Below are 16,326 nucleotides of genomic sequence, written 5' to 3' on the forward strand. Positions count from 1 at the left end.
GATTTCAAAATATAATGGAAGAAAAGGAAGAGGACCTTCTAGGCCTGATAACGGAATTATTGGCAGAGGTATTAGGAATGGGGAAACAGGAAATGGGAGAATTAGATCAGATCTATCAAGTCAACTCAAACTACACTAGAAGAAATAAAGTCCCTAGAGAAGTACATATTAGATTTCTTAAAATATCAATAAGAGATTCTGAGAAGAGATGAACCTCTGAAATACAAAGAAAAAGAAATTGTAGTTCTCAAACAAATCCCTAGGAGAATAAGAGAATCATGAAAAGAATACCAGTTTCTAAATAGAAAATTAATTGAAAAAGGAGTGAATTTCAGGTGGCTGATTCCAGAAGGGATTTTAATCTATTGGGACACGAAAAGATATAGACTGGATACGCCATCTAAAGCAATGGAATTCTATGATAACCACAGAGCGTTTCTGGAAGGAGGTGATTTTGAATCTGGTACAAGAGAAACAAAGAAACAGGAAGAGTTGGCAGTAGAAGGAGCAGTTAAACCAAGAGAGGAGGAAGAAATTTAAATACATACATAGAAGGAGCAAGACCAAGAGAACAGAGACAGATACGACTGATTAGAAGAGTAAGACCTAGATATAATTGAAAGAGATGGAGAAGGAAAGTGGGATCTTGTCAATGAATATAAATGGACTAAATTCTCCCTTAAAAAGGAAACATTTTTTACACAACTACAAAAATTAAAAATGAATATAATTTGCCTCCAAGAAACACATATTAAGAAACAACACCATAAATTGTTAGAACAGCCGAAAATTGGTAAACTTCACTTTGCATTAGCACATCAAAAGAAAAGAGGAATAGCCCTATACATTAAAGAAACGATGAACCCTAAACAAATTTATGTAGATGAAGAGGGAAGAACATTAACAGTGGATATAATGATGCATCAAAAACAGATACTGATGGTAGTAATATATGCACCAAATGATAAACAAAAACAATTTTAACAAAAAATATATTAAAAAATATTAGAATTGGTCTATCAAAATCTTTGTGTAATGGGAGGCTTAAATTCAATAACAGATGGAACCTTTGGACTATAAAAGCACTAAACAAGGAGGAAAGGAAGAAATATATTACCTGAAGCGTTTTTAAAAAATGGCAGAAGAACTCTATAGCCAAGTTATATGGAGAGAAAAAAATCCAAAGAAACTACAATATACATTTTACTGAAACAGACATAAATCATGGTCTAGAATTGATATGATATGGACATCCTCGGATCTTAGCATGATGATACAAGAAACTGAGATAGAAACTAATATCTGGGCAGATCATAACCCAATAAAGATGACCTGGAGAGGAGCCAAGAAAAAATTAAGATAGTCCTTGATTGAAAGAAAAAGAATTCATACAACTAGAGACAAAGGAAATGGACATTTTTTTCAACATAAACAAGAAAGAAGAGACATCGCTTCAAAATGTGTGGGACACAGCTAAAGCATATTCCAGAGGGTTGGCTGTAACTTATACTGCTAAAAAGAATAAAGAAAAGAAACAACAGTTAAAATTGAAAGAAGAATTCAGAAAATTAGAATCAGAATTACAAATAGACCCACAAAAGAAAATACTTAAGCAAATGGAGATAATAAAACATAAATTAAACCTAGCTGAGATGGAAATAATGGCTCAACAGATTAAAAGGGCTAAACAGAACTTTTTTGAAAATGCCAACCAACCGGGGAGATTGTTAGCACATAGATTGAAAAAAGAGAACAAACTGATAAACAAATTGCAAAACTCAAAAGGTGAATTAGTTTCAAAATGATAAAATTAAAAAAAAATATCAAAGACTATTACAAGATACTTTACAATGCAGAGGACATTTCAAAAGAAAAAATGCAGCAGTATTTTAAAAAAGCAGACTTTTTTTAGAAACAGGAGAGGAAGGAGATGGGAATGAAAAAGGGACGCAGGGAAGGAAGGAGGGCGGAAAACAGGAAGGAAGGAGATGGGAATGAGGAAGGAAGGAAGGAAGGAAGGAAGGAAGGAAGGAAGGAAGGAAGGAAGGAAGGAGTGGAATGAGATGGAGGGAGGGTCTGAGGGAAGTCCTGTCTTAGCACGTGACCACCAGCAGCCCTGCTGCCCTTTTGCCATCCCCTTGCCCCTTCTCCTGTCCTATCCTGATGGTCTCCCATCCTATTGCTAAGGATGTTTTGGTTACAAAGCCGGGTTTCCTCACATGGAGAGGGAGTGGACCTCCTTCTGACCCACACACTTTGCCCTCCTGCACCCACCATGAGCAACCTGGCAAAGGAGAGTGGGCACATCAGCAGCCTTGACAAGGAGATAAGTGCAGTCCGGCACCCCCTCAGGGAAGTGGGGATGGACTGGGTTGGGCTCCAGGATCCTGGTGCCCCAGGAACTCAAGAGCTAAGCTAGGTGCTTGCCTTCTGCTGTCCATGGCTCCGGGCAACCCACGCCACTGGACAAGAGGGACAGCGAGGCTCCTCCAGGGGACCATGCTCTGGCACCCACCCCAGTCCCACCTCCCTCCATGGGAGACCCCTGATCCCCCCTACAGCCCCCCCAATCCCTAGAGAAGCCCTGTGACCTGAGTGACGTTGAGCTGGCCACCACTTCCACCCTCAGCCATTGACTTTGCTTGTCAAAAGGTTGCAAAAGGGGATCACAAGACCCTGAGACACTGACTATCATAAATATGAATCAGTTGCCAAGCATCCGAATATAAATCACATGACCCTGGGGATATTGCAAAAGACAGAAGTGTGAAAAATGGTCATAAGTCACTTTTTTCAATGCTGTTGTAACTTCGAACAGTCACTAAGTGAACTGTTGTAAGTCAAGGATTACCTGTATTTTATCAATTTTTTGGGGGGGTCAAGTTTTTAACACCTTGCTAGGTGACTGGTGGTACTCGGATACTGCCATATCCTAAAAGTGGTACAATCTGTGAAAAGGTTGAAAAGCCCTGGACTAGAGTACTATGAAATTCACCCAGGGAAACAGATGGCTTTAATATTTATTGATGCACAGAAAGCGTTCAATAACGTAAACTGGCAATTTATGTTTCAGCAATTAGAGGAAATAGATTCTGAAGAAAACTTTATAAATGTAATCAAAACAATTTATTATAAACAAAAAGCCAAAATAATTGTGAATGGAGATTTTATAGAAAACTTTTATATTAAAAAAAGCACAAGACAGGGATGTCACTATCTCCATTATTATTTATACTAACACTGGAAGTATTGAATAGAATCATCAGATATGGAAATTAAAGGACTAGAGATAAAAGATGAAAAATATAAATTACAAGCATTTGCAGATGACTTGGTTTTTATATTGGAAGAACCATTTGAAATAAGCACTAAACTTATGGAGAAAATAGAAAAAATTGGAGAAGTGGCAGGGTTGAAAATAAACAGAGAAAAAACTAAGTGCTAACTAAAAATCTAAGAGGAAAAAAAAACAACTAGCCAAAAAACAAAAACAAATCTTCAAATAGTTAAAAAAGTTAAATATTTGGGGATTTATTTAACAGCAAGATGTGCAACAATAAAAGAAGACAATTATGCAAGATTGCTAAAACAAATAAAACTGGATTTGGAAAAGTGGAAAGACTGGAAAAAGCCTTTTTTTTTGATGAACTAAATACAATACTGAAATTTATCTGGCAAGGGGAAAAAACTAGAATCAGATAGAAAATGTTACAAGAAGCAAAAGAAAGTGGAGGATTTGGATTGCCAGATTGGACGTTATACTACCAAGCAACTATATTAACATGGCTTAAAGAATGGATAATGCTCAGAGATAAAAGACTTTTATACCTAGAGGGTCATGACCTACAACCAGGTTGGCATGCCTTTCTGTGGTATGGGAAGAATAAAATTCATAGATATTTCAAAACCACTTTGTAAGAAATGCACTTTTTTTAGAATGGGAAAAAATAAAAGCGAAAATTTATATCAAGATACTTGGATGGCTTTCAACAATGGAAGCTTTTGCTTACCCAGATTTAATTAATTATGACAAAACTGTGACCTATAAAGATATCTTGGACAATGAAGGAAAATTGAAAGACAGACAAGATTTAAAAGAACAAGGTATTGATCTATCATGGTGGCCATATTTGCAAATCCAAATGAGATATGAAAAAGATGCTAAAACAATGGAATTTTATAAATAACAGAATTCGACCAGATACTGTTAAAAACAGATAAAAAATTAAGAAACTCTATAAATATCTGTCAAGCTTAAAGATGGAGGAAGAACAAGTAAAAGAAACAATGATAACATGGGCAAAGAACTTTGGACATAATATAGAATTAGAGAACTGGCAAAAGTTATGGGAAAATAATGTTAAATTAAAGAAAGCAGTAGCATATAAAGAAAATTTCTATAATGTTTAATGTTTATATAATGTTTAAAAATACTTTAAACAAGTGTTGGAAATGCAAACAAAAACCAGGTACTTATTACCATATCTGGTGGATATGCCCTAAAGCTAAAAGATTTTGGTCAAAAATACATTTATGGTTGGAGAAAATGACTAAAAAACAAATAGACTTTAAGCCAGAATTATTCTTGTTAGGAGTAATAGAAGCAAATTATGATAAAGACTGTATATATTTAATTTTACATGTATTAACTGTAACAAAAATTGTATTTGCCCAACATTGGAAAAATGGAAATTTACAATAATTAATTAAGAAAATTTTAGAGTGTGCAGAAATGGATAGATTGACTTTAAAGATAACAGAGAAAGAAGACTCTGTGCTTTAGAACATGGGATAATTTTTATCAATGACTAGAAAAATGAGTTAGAAAGGAATGTGGTATGTACCACTGAATATATACTAGTAAGAAGACTATCTAGCGATTGATCAACATGTTGTTTATGATAGTTACTTTTTTTAAATACATGTACCCAGACAACATGCTGTTTGCTAAATATTGAGTTATTAAAATATTAGAATGTTATTAAAAAATCCTAACCCGAAACCCAAACCTACCCTATTTCTAATCCTATAAAAACTAATAAAAATATATACATAAAAAAGAACTCATTCATAATTACAGTGGTCCTGGATAATTGTACCCATACATTATGAACTGAAATAATTTAATCATAAGTGAAGTAAGGAAATAAAGGTACCTGTTGTGTGTTTCTTTGTGATTGCAAGCTGGACTGTAGTCTCCTCAATAAAGGAACACCATTTCTGGACAACCTTTTAAGTAGCCAGTAACTGTGGACTCTTTCTACAAATTGCTTCTTTCGCTGAATTGCCACCTGATTCATAATTTTATTTAATCTGAAACAGGAAAAGAAGTGGCAATATTTTCAAACAAAACACTGAACGTACTTTAATTATAAATCTGACTAGATGTTATTGTTGTTTCAAAAATATTCTACTATATGAACATCTTTACATGGTTGTTTTTTTCAATCCTTTTTCTAATACTGGATACTTGTGTCACAAATTGTTGGCAGAAATCCTTTCAAGTTTAAAAGATTTATTGTATATTAAAGAAGAATGCTAAACAAACATAGTAACATTTTTGGCATGGGGAATCCATTACAATTATTTATGTTCATCAGTTACACAGAAACTACAAAATCTAATAATTCATATTATTTAATCTTTTTGCACTTTGAAGTATTTACTCAGATTTCCAGAGTAAGGTTACAAAACAAATTCTTAACAATTCACATATTCAAAAACCTTCAATAAGAAAATGTATACATTCATTACAAATTTTGTTAATTAACACTTAAGAGTAAGGTTACCAAACAAACTCTTAACACTTAAACACTTCATATAGACAAAAATCTTCAATAAATGACACAGTTCATCTATCTATCCATCCATCCATCTCCCCCCCCCACCAGCTTATGGATCTAAAAGTCTCTACACCCTGTTTAACAAGCACATTAGGTGTTCCCCAATAACTCATGCTATTTGTGAGCAGTTTCCATCAATTTAATATGCAGTTTAGAGCAGGGGCCAGATGCATCACCAGGAAACCACACCCACCCCATTGCCGGCAATGGCGAAAAAGCTCCGATACATTGTGCGACATCACAAGTTTGACATGTCTGGTCAATCTCTTATTATAATGCATTGTGAAACCCTATATCCCCTCTTAGTTTTACTGGGTTTAATAATTTAACACTATCTACAATTACATATTAAGTCCTGAGCATTATTTATCTTACAACTTAGGAAGGACAGGGTTTGTTTGTTTGTTTTTAAAAAGTAGACTACAAACTATCCTTGTTTTTGAGAAATACCACAATTATTATATTTAGCTTAAAAGTCTTCCTTTAGTCCAGGAAATTCAGAATGGAAATTTTGAACAAGACAACATTCTAAATAATATTTAAAGTAACAAACCATGCCCCTGATGGAGTATATTCCAACTGAAAGTATTTTATAAATTTATAACATGAAAGTACCACAAGACTGTTTTATTTGAAGACACTTGACGACAGGGCGGCCTGATATATTTGTAATAGTTAATGCTAGCAGCACATTATCATTTAATAGTTTCATAAACACTTTAAAATATTCTTAAATTCTTAATATTAAATTATCCAGAAAATATCTATATCTACACACACAGAGAGAGAAATGTTCTGAAGTTATGTCAAACATAATCTGAAAATTGTTAGAAATCAAGTAAGTAATATCGTAACATAGTTCTACATAGCTTATTCCTGACTTCAAACTCTGCCCTGCCACAAAGGGAACAAACTATACATATCTGGTTCAAGTATCAAGCTAAATAAACTACAGAAAGAAATTCTTGGTTTTGTTTAAATATAAGTCATGGACAAGGAATAGCATGCATTAAAGTTATCTGTTTCATAGCTTATAAGCTTGCACTTGAAGTTCTAGTAACGTTGTGGAAGTCTGAAGTGTTAAATCAGGGGTGTCAAACTGCCGGCCCACAGGCCGGACGCATCATCAGGAAACTGTGCCCATCCCATTGCCGGCAGTCGAGAAAAAACTCTGATACATCGGGCGATGTCACATGATGTTGTGAGTTTGACATGTCTTAGTTAAATGTTTGATATATTTAAGGTATAAGACACAAGAAGAATATTTTGTTTTCCAAATAGCCAGACTATGCAATGCCAATGATGTAGGATTGTGGAAGCTGGATTGCAAAATATTTAAAAGGACAAAATTTTGTTTCTTCTTAGCAAGCAAACAAAATGCAATACAACTCCCTTCTTCTTTCTCCATAAAATATGTCTGCAACTTGGGTAATACCTTAGAAACTGATATCCTTTCTGTAATCACTTTAAAACTGAAACAACTTTTGTCCAAAAATGTGTTTCTGAAGCAGCATATTACTAAAATTAATTATACACAAGGAAACATGTAATGCTTCACCATTAACAAAATTGAATAATTCCAAATAGTTGGAACAGGCAGTTGAACAGGGAGATAATCAAAGTATGCATAATTTCTTTCATGGAATACTGAATATAGATAAGGAAAAAACAAATTAGGATTAGGATCAGCCTACTAAACTGACTGAAAGAAAATTTAATAGAAATGAAAAGAAAATACTTCCTCTCAGTCTATAATTAACTTGTGAAATTCATTACTATCAGATGGAATCATGGTCACTCATTTGGATGATATTAAAACAAGAGAGGATAAAGGCACGAAGAACAGGTCTATCAAGGCTTTCAAGTCTTGAAAAGTTAGTGTTACTTCCAGATTGGAAATAACATGCCTTCAAATACCAGATGAAAAGAAACAACAACAGGATAGGGTTATGTTCCTACCTCTGGCTTGCATAGCTTCAGATTCAAAGGCAAAAAGATGCTCTGGAGCATGATTGGGCACTCACACAGCAACTCCTTAAAGAGCTGGATTGTTTCCCAGGATCATGTAGCTATTCTTTGCAGCTGCGGCATTATCCAAAGAAAAATCTTTATTTTAATGAGTTACAGACAGGTGCTACATATGCAAATCCACATACTCCAGGGCAACTTTCTGCCTTTGAAACATAAACACTGCACACCCTAATACACATCCAGCAGTCTTTCTCAAATAGTCACCAGGCTTACATAGTCCAAGCCAACACAAGGAAAACAAATAAAAACTATTTACGACTGAAATTTATTGCTAAAGTAAGATCTAAGAGAATGACCATTTCTAATTTCCATTTAATTGTTAATGATCTGGAGCCTTGTTCTGGAAAAGCCCATTAAGCATTAATTTTTGCTCATCATTAAGTTGGTAACACTAACAACTGTAAAGAATTAAAAAAAACATTCTTACCTCTGGGGAGGAATACATGGAGCTGATACTGCAGGCATAACTGCACATGTTCCAGCTTGTTTTTTCTTTGACTTTTTAGCTTTTTTTCTGACCCTTGATGTAGACCTGGTTTTGACCAAGCCCTCTTTTCTGTAGAGGCCATTTTTCATTTCAGCTTCTCCATAAATATTCAGAGGCCTCCGAACAGATCCTGGTGGTGTGTGTATATCACAATATGCAGTTTTTTTCACTGAGAATGTTGTGCCACCCCCAGTTAATTCTTTCACAGGTTCCATTTTCATATACAAACCAGCTTTTTGAGCGCATGTAACATGGAATGCTGTGTAACAGTTTGCTTTGTGGCACTGGATACAGGCACCAACACCTTTCTGTTTACAGAGGTAGCATGTTAACTTCCATCGGGCAGGGGGAATGTTTTTGACTCCATCTATTGGCTCAATAAAAACTGTATTGGCAAATCCAACTTCTGGAATCCAAAGAGCACACACAACATGTCCCCACCGATCATCATCAGTCTTTTTAAAGGCACCTCCTTTGTTTGGACACAGTACGCAGTCTACAGGCCTTGAACGGGACTGTAGGCATTGCCTGCAAAGCCACTGGCCCTCAGGTATATATGGCACCCCGTAACACTCCTGATGCACAGCTAAATTACACATGTCACAAAAAAGAATCACATTGCTGTTCTGACATTCTCCATCCATGCAAATGCAGCAAACTGCATCTTCATCAATTAAAGACTGATGTTCACCCTGTTTTTGAGTCTCACAGTAAGACTCTTTTTCAAAACGGTCCATAAGAAATTCAAACATATTTTGTGATACAACTGAGACTCCATCACTCTTTCGCTTCTCATTGATTATTTCTAACCATGCATAATCTTCTTCATCCATATCATATTCCACTTCATTATCTAGTTCTTCTGAGGACTTTTCAATAAATTTATAGTAAGTTGGAGGTCTACGAGGTGCAGAAGGTGGGCTATATTCAACAACATGCACTTTTGGTTCTGGAAGAGTACTTGTAGTGGGTGGAATGCCATGTGTGTTTGGAAGAGTTTCACTTTTCTTTTTAACTTTATTGTTTCTGTGCCTCTTTGCTCTGAGAGAGACAAGTGGCCTCTCACTATTTTCTTTATTGCTGTTGCATTCACTTAATTCTTGGGCTGTAAGATCATCTTCCAATATAATCTCTAAGGGTTCAAAGATACTGATTCGGTGTAATCGACCTTCAATTTCTATTTCTACCATCCTTTGCGCTTGAGCATAGGTTAAAGTTTCTCTAGTAGGGGACCGTTTAATACTGCATGGAGAAGAAGAGTGCCGTGTTGAAGATACTCGATGACATCTTCCTTTCCTCCTCATTTGGTAATGATTACCTACAATTTAAAAGAGTGATTGTTAAAGCAGTAAGCTTGAACTATACTATGAAAATAGGAACATTTACTTTTTTCCTCTTGAAGGGTAAGGCTAGTACCTGCATTTTTGAAAAATACTTATGCACTAGAAAACAAAACACATACTTTAAAATCAATTCCACATCTTCTACAATTACCGTAATCAATTTATAAGTAACCAATATTAGTATCTACCTTTATCCTTCATTTGAAACATATTCTTATAGGAACAATTCTTGGACAAAATGAATTAATAGAAAAGACTGCTTTAATTGGAAAAAAATGGTCTAAAAATACAAGTCCACTCATATTATAATTATCTTAAAATTATTAAGCAACTTATTCTGAAATCATTGCTTTTAAAAACTCATTTACAGACATTCACAAATTAGTTTTGTCTTTCATATATTGAATTATAGGGCTAGGAGAGATCTTGGAGGTCTTCTAGTATCCAGTTCAACCCACTGCCCAAAGCAGAAGTCCTTATACCACCTTGGACAAATAATTGTTCAATCTTCTCTTGAAAACCTCTAGCAATGGAGCACACACAACTCAGGATGCAAGCTGTTCCACTGATTTTTTTTCACTGTCAGGAAATTCCTTAGTTCAATATTGAATTTCCCTCTGAGGAGGTTCTTGCCTTCCTCCAGTGCTATGGAGAACAAATCATCCCTCTCTTTCCTTTGACAGCCCTTCAAGTATTAGAAGATGGCTAAGCCTTTTTTTAAAATAGGCAAGACATACCTAGTTCCCTTAGCTGTTTATTGTACAATTTAGCCTCCAGATACCTTACCATCTTTGTTGCTCTGCTCTAAGAGTCTCTACATCTTTTTTTGTATCATGGTGACCAGAACCAGATGTAGTATTCCAAGTGTGGCCTCATTAGTGCAGTACAGGTAGTCCTCGACTTGAGTGACCATTTGAAATTACAATGGCACTGGAAAAAGTGACTTATGACTATTTTTCACACTTACAACCACCGCAGCATCTCCTGGTCACACAATCAAAATGAGAATGCTTGGCAACTGGCATGTCTTTCTGGCAGTCCTAGGGTCATGTGCTCCTCTTTTGAGACTTCTGACAAGCAAATCAATGAGAAAGCCAGATTCACTGAACAAGGGTGTTACTAACTGAACAACTGCAGTGATTCACTCAGCAACTGTGGCAAGAAAGGTCGTAAAAATGGGGCAAAATTCACGTAACGTCTTGCTTACCAACTGAAGTTTTGGGCTCAATTGTGGTCGTACATCAAAGACTACCTATGAAACCAGAAACTTTTCTTTCAGGTTTAATAGAAAAAGATTTGGGGGGGGGGGAATGGAACTTTGATGATATATATGTTGACAGCAGCAATATTCTTTATGCACAAAAATGGAAGGACGCTTGAATCCCCACAAAGGACAAATGGTTGCAGATGTTGATGGTGTTAGCAGAGGTGGCTAAACTGACAGCTTTGATTAAAGACAAAAATACAAATGATTTTGTTTCTCCTTGGAAGCCACTTCTGGACTTTGTGTTTGAGGTAGAAAAAAATGAAACTCTTGATATTGGATATACCAATTAAACAGGTTTGTTGTTATAGAAGTGGCTAGTTTATACTATTATATAAAAGTTAAACATTGAGGTTTGATGTTATCTTATCCTACTGCACCAAAGGGAGTTGGAAGTCAACACTTTTTCTTTCTTTTTCTCCTTTTTCCTACACTTTTCTCTTCCCTTTTCTTTCCTATTTTCTTTTGCATTTTTGTATCTTATAGTATTAATACATAAACTTATTCAAAACAGAAAGTAAGAAGGAAAAAAAAGCAAGAAAACAGTTAAGTCAAGGACTACCTGTATTTGAGTTTTCTTACATAAGTGGAGGACCTTACTTTTCTCACCATTAAAATGCATTTTGTTAGATAGGACCCAATGCTCAAGTCCGTGAAGATCCTTTTGAATCTTTAGTCTACCTTCCAAAATTTTAGTAATTTCCCCTCCCTCCTGCAGCTTAGTGTCATCTGCAAATCTGATGAGTGAATTGGTTGAAGTTATATTTCTACATATATTTATCTAGAATTAAATTCCACCATTGTATCTGTTGTGTATATCAGAGGCCCCTAACCTTTTGGGCACCAGGGACCGGTTCCATGGAGAGACATTTTTCTGCAGTCCGGAGGGGGCATGGTTTCATGAGCTGCCTGCATCCTGCAGATAGAATAGAATAGAGCTGGAAGGGACCTTAGAGGTCTTCTAGTCCAGGCCCCTGCTCAAGCAGAATACGGCTTCACTTATTTGCGCAGACCGGTTTCTGGCATGCCGCGGATCACTACCAATCCACAGACCAGGGGATTGGGGATTCCTGGTGTATATGTATAAATACATCAAATAGTATGAAATTTTTGGTTTGCTCTTAAATGAAGTCAAAACAAAGACAATCCTCACATAATTATCTCAGAGGGGGGAAAAACTTTTAACACACATACACTTTTGCATTATTTCTTCAATTCCAATAATTATCCTCCTACTGACACTCAGGTGATGCCACAGGATATATGTTATAGATTTTTCCAGCTCTCATCTTCAACAGGGTAAAAATGTCAGCCTTTTTAATGCAGAGTCATTTGCCGAGATGGGCAGCTATAGAAATCAAATAAATAAATAAAATGTCTGACATTTTAAGACAGCATTGTCTAGATTATGAACTTATCACTATTCTCAGAACAGCTTTCATATTTCAAAGCTCTGGCTACGAGACATGTGGAACAAAAAGGTAACTCTAATGCAACATTCCTACTTAGAAATGGCACTTTAATATGTCTTGAACTTGGAAGAAAACATCCCACGTTGTGTTTTAGTCTAAGTTCAAAACAAAATATTTCTTGCTTATTCCAAGTTCAGGACAAAAGATCCTGTGTATGTATACATATACATGTATAATTTTGTTCCAGTTGTCTCAATAAATCAAACCACTGTATGATTAGTTCATTTCATTTACATTCTTTGAAGTCAAGGCGACTTACAAATACAGTTTTTGCTGCGCTGTCTGATGCTAGCTGAAGAGATGGATGAAAATGAAGGAGTCAAATAAGTACACGTGGCGTGATTTTTGATGATGTAGTATTATGAAACACAAATGGAGTCAAATAAGCACACGTGGCTTGATTTTTGATGATGTAGTATTATGAAACATCTACATTCCTGTAACTCTTTTTTTATATTTCTAATCATGTGTTTGCTGTCCAATATTGCTACTTGTGCCTTGGACAATCACATTATTTAAATAAGCACATACATTTTAAAACATGGATAACGTTTTGAATATTAAAAAAAGACTTGTGAATGCTCAATGGGTGTATTAAATATCAGTTTATATTATTTACAAAGTAAATAAGAATTCATGGTTTCAATGTAACCTTATTGTTCCTGTCTTCTATGGGGACTAGGTTTTACTTTTCTGTCAAATTCTCAAATGAAAAAATGTGTATTGTGCAACATGAAAAGCATAGTGAAATGCCATTAAACTTATAGATGTTAAATGCAACATTTATATTATTTCATTTGTTGATGTCTACAAATGTATATTTTTATACTATGTTGTTTGTGGGTTATTTGAAGAAAAGCCATTGCTGTGGTTACTTCTCTGACTCAGTTCTATGTTGTGAGGGCATATCAGAGAAAAAGAAACTAGCTTTAATTATTGGTCCTATTATTCACAGTGGAGAAATTTATTTTTAGCAATTCATCAAGTTGACCAATTTCTGACTAATAAAGTGCATGAAGAATAAATTGTTGACTTCTGCTTTGATGCTAGTATAAGAAAAAAAATGGGGGCAGGGAATTCACATGTATCTCGTTCCTATTAGTTTTTACAACTGAATAATAGGAAGATTCACTTTTGAATGTTCTGAGTTAAAACATGTATTCCCAATTTTGTACACTCTTGAGGAGCAGTTTAAACAAGCCCCCCCCCCCGGACTATAGCATGAGACCTTAGGGAAAGCTATTGAATGTTAAAATCCTTGTAATATAGTTCAAAAGAATTAGATATTTTCCCCATACTGTATTACTGATTAAATTAATGGTAGATAATTTGTATTCGGATGGTTGATGTTAAAGTAAAGGAATTCTGCTTTTTTAAAAAAATCAAACGTTTAATGTAGCTTTCAGTCAGACAAGTTGTGAAAGGATGAGATTCAACAGACTATTATTCCTATGATGAACTGCTGAGATAAGTTGTAAATTTATCTAAACAAGTAAACTTGTCATTCACTATACTTTCAAAAAAAATCTTTTTTATGTTTACAAATATTACAAACCAAACATTTACTGTTTAATTTAAATGTATTACCTCCAGTAAATAATTTTGAAAATCCAGAATTTATAATTACCCAAGGCAGGAAATCCCTTGTAAATTTATCAGATTCCACTGGTACTTCATCATTCTAAGTGTTATACCTGGAATAAAATATATCTTCCTCAGAAACAATTGAGAAAAAATATCCAGAATAGTAATTGACCAAAAAGTAACTTCCAATAATGATCCCCTATTTCTTTCCAGATCATGTTATGTTGTTGAATTACTGTAGTCAGCATTTAATTTTCAGTCTTGCTTGCCCACTCATGGAAGCAGCAGTTCTTCAAGGAACTTCAGGAACCAATTGTCCATGGAAAACTTTCATTCCCAAAAGTACAATGGGAGGAAATTATCTTTGTTACAATCGATTTCTTACATACACAGAGGATTTGCTAAAAAAAATCTGGCAACCTTTTCATGAAGAGTAGAACTAAAAATGGCAAGAAAAATGGACCAAGATCACATATTGCCTCATTATTACTGGTGTAGATATTTTTCAGTGGGGGGGGGAGAGATGCTAAATGTAATCTAAATGTCATTTTTTCTGATTTTTTATTTCTTTCTGATTTCTTCTGGAAAGTTTCACTGATGCAGTTGATTCTATTTTAGCAAATTGCAAGATAGGACAAATGATAATCCTTATGTACCACACATATATTATGTATTCTATTGAGAAAAGTTGTAATGTGAAGTAGATTAGTCTTAAAGTACACATTTAAAACATGTAGAAAAATAATGTATGTTTTGACCATTCTGATCAAGAATATCCAGATGAAGACTCTACATGAAAACATTTATCTACTATTACCAGTTAATTCCACTCTTAATCTTTAGCATATGGATATAAACAGTAGTACTTAAGAACACCAAAGAGAACAAGACATTTGTCTAGAGCTTCCTTAAGCCACTAAGTCAAGGAACACGAGCAAACAGAAACAAATAAGCTGGTGAAGAGTAGGGCACAAAGCTGAGTAATATCTTATTCTCATGTATAAAGATTCTGTACCCCGTCAGCAAAGAACCATGTCTTCTGATTACAAATAAGCAAAAACAAACTGTTAGGAGGAAAATATAGTTAATTATCTTCAATTATCCTTCTTTTCCAAATGAATCTCCAATACACACTATAAAATACATTTAAATATTTATTCAAACATTTTGTTACCATAAATTTAACAGCTGTCAGTAAGTTAATCCTTTCAAATGGACTAACTTTCTGAATCTTGGCAACTTGAAGATGTGTCTTCAACTTCAAATTCTCAGAATTCCATACATCTTAAAGTTATGAAAGCTGAGAAACACTGCAGTGGTGTCTTTCAGAAGGAGACTGGATAGTCACCTACTGGAGATGAATTCTGAAGTGTGCAGGGGTTGGACTAGATTACCTTCTAAATTCCATCTAACTCTCTAAATCAGGGGTGTCAAACTGCCGGCCCACAGGCCGGAGGCGTCATGAAGAAACCGCACCCACCTGATTGCCAGCAATGGCAAAAAAGCTCCAATATGTTTCACGACGTCACATGACATCACAAGTTTGACATGTCTGCTCTAAAGTGTATGCTTCCTGTAAAAATTTATATCACATGCAAACTGTCTTAAGTCACAGCACCAGTTTTTCTGAATGACATTAACTTGTGCTCATAATTTACCCAGATTAGCTCAATTTCTTTCTACTTTTTCAAATTCATTACAAAGCTTTACTAAAAATATAGAATCCTAAAACACAGTTAATCACTTGTTTTTAAAAATAATTTATTTTTGAAAGCATTCCTGTCGTAGATAATGCATAATACCAATTACTGTAGAATTGCTAAGCAATCAAGAATTGCTAAAGTTGCTATAGACTAAAAATGTCTTTTTAAACAGTATATATTTTAAGCAAAATTATATTAAAATAGTGATAAGAAATATAAGCATGTGCAGAGTTCCATAAAATTAACATTGTTAGGCATAAAAGTTTATTCCATGGGCTATTTAATATATATTCCATATGTACAACAATGTATTACAATATTGACAGGCTGACTTAAAACTTATTTTTAAGATAGTACCTTATAGCCAAGTTTAGTTTCTAACCAAAACCAGTAATCTTTTACTTTGAATAAGTATATATATAACTTTAAAAGTATCTGTTGCAAGCAACAATTTAGAATATAACTTATAAGATTTCAACAGGTTTCACTCTCAAATATAAAGTGCACTATAGTTCATCCAAACATTCCTAGAGCATTATCATTTTTACAGCTAAAAAGACAAGATGTTCCAGAGATCTAAGCATGCAAACACACCCTAA

The 16,326-nt window shown here is 34.6% G+C and overlaps 1 protein-coding gene across 13 annotated transcripts in view; it reads right to left on the bottom strand.

The window, feature by feature from the left end:
- Positions 1-16,326, bottom strand: part of BRD1 (bromodomain containing 1) — a 57,246-nt gene that overhangs the window by 38,614 nt on the left and 2,306 nt on the right. For 11 of the 13 annotated variants that reach the window (XR_014492926.1, XR_014492927.1, XR_014492928.1 and 8 more), the window contains exons 2-5: positions 14,068-14,134; positions 12,209-12,316; positions 8,302-9,679; positions 5,157-5,313 (exon numbers count right to left, since the gene is read on the bottom strand). Coding sequence is in view for 4 of the 13 variants with exons in the window: in XM_083366432.1 (XP_083222558.1) it covers positions 5,157-5,313; positions 8,302-9,679; positions 12,209-12,257 (1,584 nt within the window). In the remaining 9 variants the exon portion in view is untranslated. Of the gene's footprint in view, positions 1-5,156; positions 5,314-8,301; positions 9,680-12,162; positions 12,317-14,067; positions 14,135-16,326 lie in introns of those variants that run through there. The other 2 variants (XM_083366430.1, XM_083366431.1) reach the window with 2 other exon arrangements.

Source organism: Vipera ursinii (genome assembly GCF_947247035.1).
Source record: "Vipera ursinii genome assembly, chromosome: 6".
Lineage (NCBI taxonomy): Eukaryota > Metazoa > Chordata > Lepidosauria > Squamata > Viperidae > Vipera > Vipera ursinii.